This window comes from Pongo pygmaeus, chromosome 17 (genome assembly GCF_028885625.2).
Source record: "Pongo pygmaeus isolate AG05252 chromosome 17, NHGRI_mPonPyg2-v2.0_pri, whole genome shotgun sequence".
Taxonomy (NCBI): Eukaryota; Metazoa; Chordata; class Mammalia; order Primates; family Hominidae; genus Pongo; species Pongo pygmaeus.
The window spans coordinates 77,409,267-77,420,976 of NC_072390.2; the positions used below are offsets into that span (position 1 = coordinate 77,409,267).

The window sequence follows — 11,710 nt, forward strand, 5'->3', positions numbered from 1 at the left end:
TTTAATCCATTCAGCCATTCTATGTCTTTTGATTGAAGAGTTTATTCCATTTGCATTCAATATATCCTTGACATTGAAAAACAATACAATTCAGCATATCAACAGAATAAAGAATAAAAATCATTTGCAATTGATCACAGGGTCTTGCTTTTTATCCATATATATCCTTTATGTTTGAAGGACATCTTGGCTGGATATACTGTTCTAGGGTAGTTTTTTTCCCTTCAGCACTTTATGTCATGCCACTCTCTCCTGGGATTGTTTGTGCCCATCTTTCTTGGGAAGACTTTCTAAGTATTCAGAGGGATTGGGCCCCAAGTGCCTGTAAAGTTTCCACTGAAAAGTCTGCTGACAGATGTATTGAAGCTCCATTGTATGTTATTTGTTTATTTTCTCTTGGCGCCTTTAGGATCCTTTCTTTATCCTTGACCTTTGGGAGTTTGATTATTAAATGCCTTAATGTAGTCTTCTTTGGGTTAAATCTGTTTGGTGTTCTATAACCTTCTTGTATTTGCATGTTGATATCTTTCTTTAGGTTTGGGAAGTTCTCTGTTATTGTCCCTTTGAATAAACTTTTTACCATTATCTTTTTCTCTACCTCCTCTGTAAGGCCAATAATTCTGTGATTTGACCTTTTGAGGATATTTTCTAGCTCTTGTAGGTATGCGTCATTCTTTTTTATTCTCTTCTTTTGTCTCCTCCTGACTGTGTATTTTCAAATGGCCTATCTTCAAGCTCACTAATTCTTTCTTCTACTTGACCAATTCTACTATTAAGATACTCATGCCTTCTTTATGATGTCAGTTTCATTTTTCAACTCTGGAATTTCTGCTTGATTCTTTTTAATTATTTCAATCTGTTTGTTAAATTTATCCAATAGAACTCTGAATTTCTTCTCTGTGTTATCTTAAATTTCTTTGAATTTCTTCAGAACAGCTATTTTGAATTCTCTGTCTGAAGGGTCACATATCTCTATTTCTCCAGGATTGGTCCCTGGTGCCCTATTTAGTTCATTTGGTAAGGTCATGTTTTTCTGGATGGTCTTGATGCTTGTGGATGTTCTTCAGTGTGTGGGTTAGGTGTTTTTTTGTAGTCTTTGCAGTCTGGGCTTGTTTGTGCCTGTCTTTCTTGGGAAGACTTTCTAAGCATTCAAAGGGATTGGGCCCCAAGTGCAATAACTGTGGTTCTTGCTGACTTGTAGAGGCACCACTTTGGTGGTCTTGGATAAGATCAGGAAAAAGATCCCTGGATTATGAGACAGATATGCTTGTTCTCTTTCCTTACTTTCTCCCACACAAATGGAGTCTCTTTCTCTCTGTGATGAGCTGCCTGGAGCTAGGGGTGGGATGATGAAAGCTCTCCTGTGGCCGCCACCACTAGGACTGTGCTACATTAGACTTGAAGCCAGCACAGCACTAGGTCTTGCCCAAGGCCCGCCATAACCACTACCTGGCTATCACCTATATTCACTCAAGGCCCTAGGGTTCTGCAATCAGCAGGTGGAAAAGCCAGCCAGGTTTGTGTCCTTCCTTTTAGGGTGGCATGATCCACCAGGTTCTAGGCAGGTTCAAAGATGTCGTCTGGGAGCTAGGAATTATAGTCAAAAAATCTTAGAAATCTACCTGGTATGCTATTCTACTGCAGCTAAGCTGGCCCTCAGATCACAAGACAAAGTCCTTCTTCCGGCTCTTCCCTCCCCTTTCCACAGGTAGATGAGTTTTCCCAGTGGCCACCACCATCACTAGCCCACAGGGAGTTCTGCCAGGCCACCACCAATGTTCACTTAAAGCCCAAGGTCTTTTTGGTCAGCTCGTAGTGAATGCTGCCCAGCCTGAGACTCACCTTTCAGGATAGTGTGTTCCCCTCTGTCCCAGGGCAGGTCCAGCAGTGCTGTCCAAGAGCCTATACCTGGATTCAGTAACCCCAAGAATCTACTTGGTGCTCTGCCCCACTGTGGCCAACCTGGTTGGTACCTAGGGTGCAAGACAAAATCCCCTTTAATTTTCCCTCTGCTTTTCTCAAGCAGGAGTCTTTCACCATAGCATCACAGTTTGTTATGTCCTGGGTCTCACCTGAAGCCAGCACATCTCAGAGCCCAGTGCCCACAGTGTACAATCTGGGTATTGGTTATTCAGGGCCAAAGGGCTCTTTAGTCAGCAGGTAATCTTCCATTACTGGGTTCTTTCTTTCAAGGCAGCAGGTTCCCTTCTGGCCCAGGGTGTGTCTAGAAATGCCATTTGGGAGCTAAGGCCTGGGAAGGGGGCTTCACAATTCTCCCCACTGCCCTATTTTTTTTTTTTTTTTGAGACAGTCTCGCTCTGTCACCCAGACTGAAGTGCAGTGGCATGATCTCAGCTCACTGCAACCTCCGCCCCCAGGTTCAAGCGATTCTCCTACTTCAGCTTCCTGAGTAGCTGGGACTACAGGTATGAGCCACCACACCCAGCTAATTTTTTGTATTTTTAGTAGAGATGGCATTTCACCATGTTGGCCAGGCTGGTCTCAAACTCCTGAGCTCAAGTGATCCACACGCCTTGGCCTCCCAAAGTGCTGGGATTACAGGCGTGAGCCACCACACCCAGCCCCAGTGCCCTAATCTATTGTGGCTAAGCTGGTATCCAAGATGCAAGACAAAGTCCTTTTTACTCTTTGCTCTCCTCTCTTCAAGCAGAAGGAAGGAGTCACTTTCTTTGCTGCAAGCTGTGTTGCCTGGGGTTGGAGAAGGGGCGGCACAAGCACTCCTTTAGCCATTCCAGCTGGTATCTCACTAGGTCACATGCCACCCTAGTTCACTGGCTCTAACCCCCACCCAGCACTAGGACTCTCCTAGGAATTGCAGTCCTTGTGTCCTAGGAATTGCAGTCCTTGTGTCCTAGACTGCCTTTCAAGTTTACCCCAGAGCACTTGACAGAGGCTTGCCAAGAAACTCAAGTTCCAACTGCTGAGATGGGCAATTCCCCTCTGGCTAAGGTGTCAATGCTCTGTCCATGGGCAGGTGCTGGCTGAACCAGCATGGCTTTGCTGTCTGCTGTGACAGGAAAGCACGGAGTTCAATGCCAAGTCTTCTAGTCACTGTGCTCTCGCTCCCCCAAATGCACAGATTCTCTCTCCAAGAGATCTAGGCAAGAGATGCTAGGGCAAGAGGGAGGGGTGATGTAGGTGATTCAAGACTGTTTTCCCTACCCTCTTCAGTGCCTCTTTCAGCAATAAAATGGCAAAACCAGGTACTGTGATTTCTCACCTGATTGTTGGTTCTTATAATGGTGCTTTTTTTGTGTGTAGTTAGTTGTTAAAATTTGGTGTTCCTGCAAGGAGGATGATAGGTGGAGGCTTCTATTCAGCCACATTGCTCCATCAACTCTTTTTTTCCAAATGCCATCACATTCACAGTTCTGGGAGTTATGATTTGGACATATCCTTTTGGGAGCCACAATTCAACCCACTATATTATCTTTAAGAAAACTGCCTTCCATTCCTAGTTTGCTAAGAGGTTTTAAATAAATGGGAGCTGCGTCTTATCAAATTTTTTCTCTCCATTTATCAGTCATCCATCATATGATTTTTTCTTTATTCTGTTGATGTGCTGAATTATATAATTGGTTTTCAAATGTCAAGTCAATATCGCATTCCTAGAATAAGCCCAACTTGGTTATGATGTATTATCCTTTCTATGTGGGATTTAATTCCCTATTTTTAAAGGATTTTTGCATTTATGTTTTTGAGAAAGATTAATCTGTAATATTCCTTTTTTATGCTGCCTTTATTGGTATCAAGATTATGCTGTCTTCATAAAATAAGTTGGGAAATGCTTCCTCTTTTTTCCATTTTTGGGAATAATTTGTGTAAGATTGATATTATTTTTTCTTAGATATATGGAAGACTTCACCAGTGGGGCCATCCCCACTAGGATTTCTAGTAGTGGAATCCTAGAGTTTTCTTTGAATGAAAGTCATAAATTCAGTTTCCTTAATAGATATTCAATTTAGATGAAATTCATTTCTCACAGTTCTGGAGACTGGGAAGTCCAATATCAGGGTGTCAATAGGTCGCATGTCTGGAGAGGGCTGTTCTCTGCTTCCAAGGTAGTGCCTTGTTGCTGCAGCCTCTGGAGGGGAGGAATGCTGTGTCCTCACATGGCTGAAGAGCAGAAGGGAATGAACCACTCTCTGAAGGACCCTTTTATAAGGGTTCTATTTCATCTTGCATCAGTTTTCATAAGTTATATTTATATGGAAATTTGCTCATTTAATCTAAATGTTCAAATTTATTGGTACAGAGGTATTGATGACATCCTTGTTATTACCTTTTTCAAATCTTAGATCTTTAGCAATGTCCCTTTACAGTCCTGATATTAGCAGCTTGTGCCTCTTTTTTTCTTTTTCAGTCTTGCTAAGGATTTATTTATTAGTCTTACCAAAGAACCAACTTTTGGCTTTATTGTCTCTATTTTAAATTTTTGTGCTTTATTAATTAATTCATAAATGATCTTTATTTTTTTTCCTTCGACTGTCTTAGGATTTAATTTGTTCTTCTTTTTGAACTTCTTAAGTTGGTTAGTTAGGTTAGCAAATTTTCATCCTTTCTTCCTCTCCAGTATATTTAGGGCTATAATTTTTTTCTAAGCACATCTTTAACTACATCTCATAAGTTTTGATTTGCCATGTATTTGTTTTCTTTCAATTCAATTTTTTTTTGCTTCTGCTGTGGTCTGAATGTGTCCCCCCAAAATTCATATGTTGAAACAATCACCAAAGTGATAGAATTAAAAGGTGAGGCCTTGAAGATGTGATTCAATCATAAGGAGGAGCCATAAGGAATGGGGTTAGGACCCTTATAGAAGGGCTTGAGAAAGTGGGTTCATTCCCTTCTGCTCTTCAGTCATGTGAGGATACAGCATTCCTTCCCTCCAGAGGCTGCAGCAACAAGGCACTATCTTGGAAGCAGAGGGCAGCCCTCTCCAGACATGCAACCTATTGACACCTTCATCTTGGACTTCCCAGCCTCCAGAACTGTGAGAAATGAATTTCTATTGTTTATAAATAATCCAGTCTATGGTATTTTGTTATAGCAGCACAAACAAAGACATCTTCCATTAAGATTCTTTTTTCCTTCTATAATTCTCAAAAATTTTATCTGTACTGGAGAATAAATTTCTAGGAGTGTAGGTAAAATAGGCTTGACCACAAGTTGATAATTTTTTAAGCTGTGATAGTGGGAATATGGAAATCTGGAGTAAACATATTTCATGGCAAAATGCTCTGGTCTCATTCTCTATCAAAACTCACTTATGCCTAGTGTTCCATTATTGGAATACAAACCTGTGGGAGTTATTTATATCCTACTGCTCAGTTATCACCAAGGTCTGATTGCAAAAATTCAAAACATTGCATCCTCAGGCATAAATAGGTTAACTTGAACCAAAGTAAGTTTTTCTGCTAAGTATTCTCTTTGAGGATATTATTAGCTGATTAAGCTTATTAGCCCAGCTTATAATTTGTTCTCTATGTAAATCTTAGCTATGAATTCTTCCTGACTAAAAACAGAGTAAACATTTTCATTAAAATAAATCAAACTAAAATTAGTTTCTTTGACAATAAATTTTGTTTAATCTCAGAAAGCTTCGCTTAAGAAGTAGAAGTAGGATGTTTTCCCAGAGATAATACAAAGATAAGTAAGGTTGTCTTATATCTTAAATCACATTTCTCTATACAAGATGATTATTTTTCAAATGCTAAATAAACAGACAAAAGTAATATAGGTAATTTGGACATACTAAATTCAGCATTTAATTTTAGAAAAAGTTTATTGTTACAAAAAGTTTTTTCTTTTAAAAGTTTTTTAAGCTTTTGCTTTTTTGGAAGAATTTATTAAGTTTGATGCTTAGTGAAATAGTTTTAGTGCCCAAGTTATTGAAGTTAATCAACACAGCATATCAAGGATTGTAGTTAATCAATATAGCACATCAATACTTGAAGTTCATCAATATAGTATATCAAAGATCTACTAGGTGCTATAGAAATAAGTATCTCAGTTACTATTTTTCAAAAGTATTTTTATGGAAAATATCAAACATATTAAACAACAGAAATAATAACATAAAATCCCTCCACATTCATCACTCAGCTCCAACAATTTTGAGCACATGTCCAGTCTTGTTTTATCTCTACTGTCCCACTGTCTCCAGTGGATTGTTTGGTATCAAATCCCAGATGCCATATTATTTCATCCATAAACACTTTGCTATGTAACTCCAAAATATAAGGACTTATTTTTAAAAGTTAACCAAAATACCATTATCACAGCTAAAAACTTAACTTTTTAAGATAATCAAATATCCAGTCATTGTTAAAATGTCCTCACCTGCCCCATAATGATTTAAATTGAGATAAAAACTAAGATGTATATATTGCATTTGGTTGTTGTATCTCTTAAATTGCTTTTAGTCTATGAGTTCCACCATTCCTCCCCACGCCCACCCATTTTCCTTTCCTTGCCATTTATATGCTGGAGGAACTGAGCTGTCTGTCCTGTAGCATTTCTCATACTCCAGAATTTGCTGATTGTACCCTTGTTGTATCATTTAATATGCTCCTGTGTTCCTTTATATGATGCAATAGGAAATACGCAATGCACAACCCCACTTGTGAAGCATTCTTGTCAAAAATTTAAATCAAATAGGCGCTTAAATAGATTTGATTTAAACATTTGATAACAATGCTTCACAATGGGATTGTGCATTGCGTATTTCTATTGCATCATATGAAAAAGAAAATGTCTGAGATCTATAAGTTTGTGACCTTCAGTCACTGAGGTTCCCTAGAGGCACACCTAATGAAACTCCAGTCTCAGGTTTGTAAGTGTCATCTTTATGACACTTTCGTTTGAGTTTCTATGGGCTCCTTGGCCACCCCTCATACATTCTTACATTAGATGCCTTCACCTTGGTGTCTGGCTAGAAATATTGCAGAAGACATAATGCAAAGCTAGATAACAGTTCTCATTTCCTCTTTTAGATTACAAAATATTTCAAATATAAAAGAAAGTATGAGAGAGTGATGTCAGCAAAAATGGGAGAGTAGGGAATTCCAAGGGCCCATCCCTCCACAGAAACATCAAATAAACAAGCAAAAACTGTCACAATCAACGTTGTCAGAAGTCTGGAAAATTGTCAACAGCATTAGTCTACAGTGCTGGTCTCCAAAAACCAAGTGAATGTTGAATGAAGAAAAAGATGACTTAAACATGGTAGAATAGCTTTGTGGTGTTTTAACTTAGCTTTGTCCTACTCCTCTCACTTTCCTAGCATGCTGGGAGTTTTAAGATGCAACCCGTATTCCTGATGGGGGTGCCTAGTTCCAGAGGGAGCAGAACAGACCTAGTCCCTAAAGAATCGTGTTTGTCTGGGGATTCCTTGAAGGACTGACACAGGGTGTTTGCTTTGGTTTTATCTAACTTAGAACTCTTTCAGTGCAGAAAAGTTGCTAAGCAGAGGGGTTCCTTGAAAACACCAATAGGCAAATGAATGAGCTGTTGCTGCCTTGGGTAAAAGATTACAGTTGGGTCAAACAATAAACATGCTACAACCTAGGAGAAAAAGCCAGGGAAAGAGTTACTTTGGGGAATAGGGATTTGGTAATCTCCTGCATATAACAGGAAATCTAGAAAGTCATGTTCATGCCCAGGGCAGGGTGCATACCCAGAAAAGACCTGAAAAGACCCTTAGCTCTCACCTCTGGCTGACTTTTAGGCTCAGTGTGAGCAGGAAGTGAAGGCTAAGGCAGAGCTGTAAGTGGCCTGGCTAAGTGTGAAAGGAGTATTCCTAACAAAGAGCCAATCTGCAAAGACCAGAAGACTATTATTTTTTTTCTTTTAAGAAAATCTCTGTGAAACCACTAACTGACCAAAAGCTAAAGAAACAACAGAATTCAGAGACCATCCACAGCAAACAACAACAACAAACCTTGAGGAGGTGAAGAATCTTATATCCAGTTACCACATTTAAATATATAACATGCCCAGTTTTTAACCAAAAAATCATGTGGTGCACAAAGATACAAGAAAGTATGGCCCATTTGCAGGAAAAAAAGCCAAATGAACAGAAAGTATCCCTGAGGAAGCACAGACATTGTCTTACTAGGCAAAGCTTTAAATCAACTGCCTTAAATATCCTCAAATAGATAAAGGCAATCATGGACAAAAAAATTAAAAGAAACCAGATAAATAATGCCACAAAAATATCAATAAAGAAATTGAATTATATAAAGAAAGCAAATAGAATTCTGGAGCTGAAAAATACAATAACTGAAATGAAAATTTTACTAGAGCTTCAACAGCAGATTTATGCAGGCAGAAGAAAGAATCAGTAAACTTGATGAGCTCATTGAAATTATCCAGTTTGAGGAACAGAAAGAAAAAAAAAATGAAGACATGTGAATAGAGCATAAAGAACTGTGGGATAATTTGCAGTACACTAACATATGCATTATGAAAGTCCCAGAGAAAGAAAGGGATGGAAAGAATATTTGAAGAAAGAGTAGCCTCAAATTTCCCAAATTTGATTTTAAAGAAGCTCAAAGAATTCCAGACACATAATCAAACCGTCAAAAAACAAAGATGAAGAAAATCTTGAAAGAAGGAAGAAAAAAATCTTAAAAGCCAGAACAGAGAAGAGAGACATTCCTAGATAAACAAAAAAGCTGAGGGAGTTTTCTGCCTATAGACCTGAAAGAGTCCTTCAAACTATAATGAAAATAATTCTAGTACCTAGACAGTACCTCAAAGTTATATGAAAAATAAAGAGCAATAATAATAAAAAGAAAGAACAATAGTAAAGATAACTATGTAGGTATTATATTAGTATATGATCATATTTTTGATTTGTTATGCTTCATTATTTTTGTTTAAGGGTAGACACACAGACCAATAAAATAGAATGAATAGTACAAACCCATACATCTGTGATCAACTGATTTTTGACTAGGATGCCAAGACCACATGGTAGGAAAAGAATAGTCTTTTCAACAAATGGTGCGGGGACAACTGGATATTCACACGCAATATACTATTAATAAAATTGGATTCTACCTCACACCATAGATAAAAATACTTAACATTGATCAGAAATTTAAATGTAAGAGCTAAAACTATAACACTCTTAGAAGAAAACATAGAGGTAAATCTTCATGACCTCACATTTGTCCATGAATTCTTAGAAATGACACCAAAGCCACAAACAAAAAATTAGACTTCATCAAAATTTAAAACTTCTGTGCTCTAAAGAGTTATATCAAGAGAGTGAAAATACAATTCATAGAATAAGAGAAAGTACTCTCTTTTACCAAGGACCCGCCAACATGGGCCGCATTTGCACCAAAACCGTGAAGGAGGCGGCCCGGGTCATCATAGAAAAGTACTACACGCGCCTGGGCAACGACTTCCACACGAACAAGCGCGTGTGCGAGGAGATCGCCATTATCCCCAGCAAAAAGCTCCGCAACAAGATAGCAGGCTATGTCACGCATCTGATGAAGCGGATTCAGAGAGGCCCAGTAAGAGGTATCTCCATCAAGCTGCAGGAGGAGGAGAGAGAAAGGAGAGACAATTATGTTCCTGAGGTCTCAGCCTTGGATCAGGAGATAATTGAAGTAGATCCTGACACTAAGGAAATGCTGAAGCTTTTGGACTTCGGCAGTCTGTCCAACCTTCAGGTCACTCAGCCTACAGTCGGGATGAATTTCAAAATGCCTCGGGGACCTGTTTGAATTTTTTCTGTAGTGCTGTATTATTTTCAATAAATCTGGGACAGCAAAAAAAAAAAAAAAAAGAATAAGAGAAAGTATTTGTAAATTATATGCCTGAAAGGGTCTAGCATCCAGCATATAAAAAGAGCTCTCACAACTTAACAACTAAAAGACAACTCAATTTAAAAACGGGCAAAAGACTTCAATAGACATTTCTCCAAAGAAAATACACAAATTGCCAACAAGCACATGAAAAGATACTCAACATCATTAGTCATTATGGGAATGCAAATCAAAACCACAATGAGATAACACTTCATGCCCACTAGAATGGCTATTTTTAAAAATGGAAAATATTTAGGCATTGATAGCACCCATCAGATGGCCAAATTATTATTTACTGGACCAGGTCTTTTCAAAACTATCAAGCAGATAGTCAGGGCCCGTAAAGTGTGCTAAAGAAATAATCCCCTGTACTGCAGGCCATACATTTCAATCCCTGTATCTTTAACCTCCTTGTTAAGTTTGTCTCTTCCAGAATCGAAGCTGTAAAACTACAAATCATTCTTCAAATGGAGCCCCAGATGCAGTCCATGACTAAGATCTACCACAGACCCCTGGACCGGCCTTTTAGCCCATGCTCCAATGTTAACGACATCAAAGGCAACCCTCCCAAGGAAATCTCAACTGCACAACCCCCCTACTATGCCCCAATTCAGCAGGAAGTAGTTAGAGCAATCATCAGCCAACCTCCCCAACAGCACTTGGGTTTTCCTGTTCAGAGCGGGGACTGAGAGACAGGACTAGCTGGATTTCCTAGGCCGACTAAGAATCCCTAAACCTAGCTGGGAAGGTGACCGCATTCATCTTTAAACATGGGGCTTGCAACTTAGCTCACACCTGACCAATCAGAAAGCTCACTAAAATGCTAATTAGGCAAAAACAGGAGGTAAAGAAATAGCCAGTCATCTATTGCCTGAGAGCACAGTGGGAGGGACAAGGATCAGGATTGAGCTGGGAGGGACAAGGCATTCGAGCTGGCAATGGCAACCCCCTTTGGGTCCCCTCCCTTTGTATGGGAGCTCTGTTTTCACTCTATTAAATCTTGCAACTGCAAAAAATAAAAATTAAAAATTAAAAAAAAGGAAAATAACAAGTATTGGTGAGGATGTAGAGAAATTGGAACCCTTCTACAATGCTGGTGGAAAGGAACAAAAACTAGTGCAGCCCTGTGGAAAACAGTTTGGCAGTTCCTCAAAAAGATAAACTTAGAATTACCATATGATCCAGCCAGTCCACTCCTAGGTATATAAGTGAAACAATTGAAAACAGGTATTTGAACAAATATTTATACACAAATGTTCATTGCAGTACTATTTACAGTAGTTGGAAACAATTGGAGGTTTCTCAAAAGCTAAACATAGAATTACAATCTGACTTCTGGTTATAGACTTAAAATAATTGAAAACATGGACTCAAACAGAAATGTGTGTGCCATTGTTCCTTATAGCACTATTCACCGTAGCCAAAAGGTAGAAAAAACACAAGTGTCCATGAACACATGAAATAATCAACAAAATGTGGTATCCATACAATGGAATATTAGTCAACCATTAAAAGAGTTATGGTTGCACAAATCTATGAATGTGAATGAAATAGAAACATTTGTATGCCTAAAAACCTTATACTCAGGACCAAAAGTGAAGTTCATTCACTAACCCCTGAATGACCAGTATACAGCTTACTTTGACTATTATCTCTGGGAGAGTGCTAATGAAAAAAAATGGTATATAGGGAGGGTACATTCTCACAAGAAGTACACTTAACTTAAGGTACTGAAGTTCTGGGTAAATTTCTAGCATCAGCCCATGGATTTGATGTGAGGCTGGGGTCTCCTGGAATAGCTCTGGTTGCTCCTGAAGGGAGCTTTGCTTAAAGCCATTCTAATTTGCTTTCAAACCTGTTTGATT

At 38.7% G+C, this 11,710-nt stretch overlaps 1 protein-coding gene across 1 annotated transcript; it reads left to right on the forward strand.

Annotated features, from left to right (window-relative positions):
- The first annotated feature begins 5,862 nt into the window (after window positions 1-5,862).
- Window positions 5,863-10,850, forward strand: LOC129019038 (small ribosomal subunit protein eS17-like). Its single transcript, XM_054461294.2, has one exon. The coding sequence runs from the start codon at window positions 9,354-9,356 to the stop codon at window positions 9,759-9,761; it is 408 nt and encodes a 135-aa protein (XP_054317269.2). The 5' UTR covers window positions 5,863-9,353; the 3' UTR covers window positions 9,762-10,850.
- The last annotated feature ends 860 nt before the right edge of the window (window positions 10,851-11,710 follow it).

Excerpts from the sequence above, each read along its gene's own strand:
- LOC129019038 (XM_054461294.2), top strand. The coding sequence starts at position 9,354 with ATGGGCCGCATTTGCACCAAAACCGTGAAGGAGGCGGCCCGGGTCATC.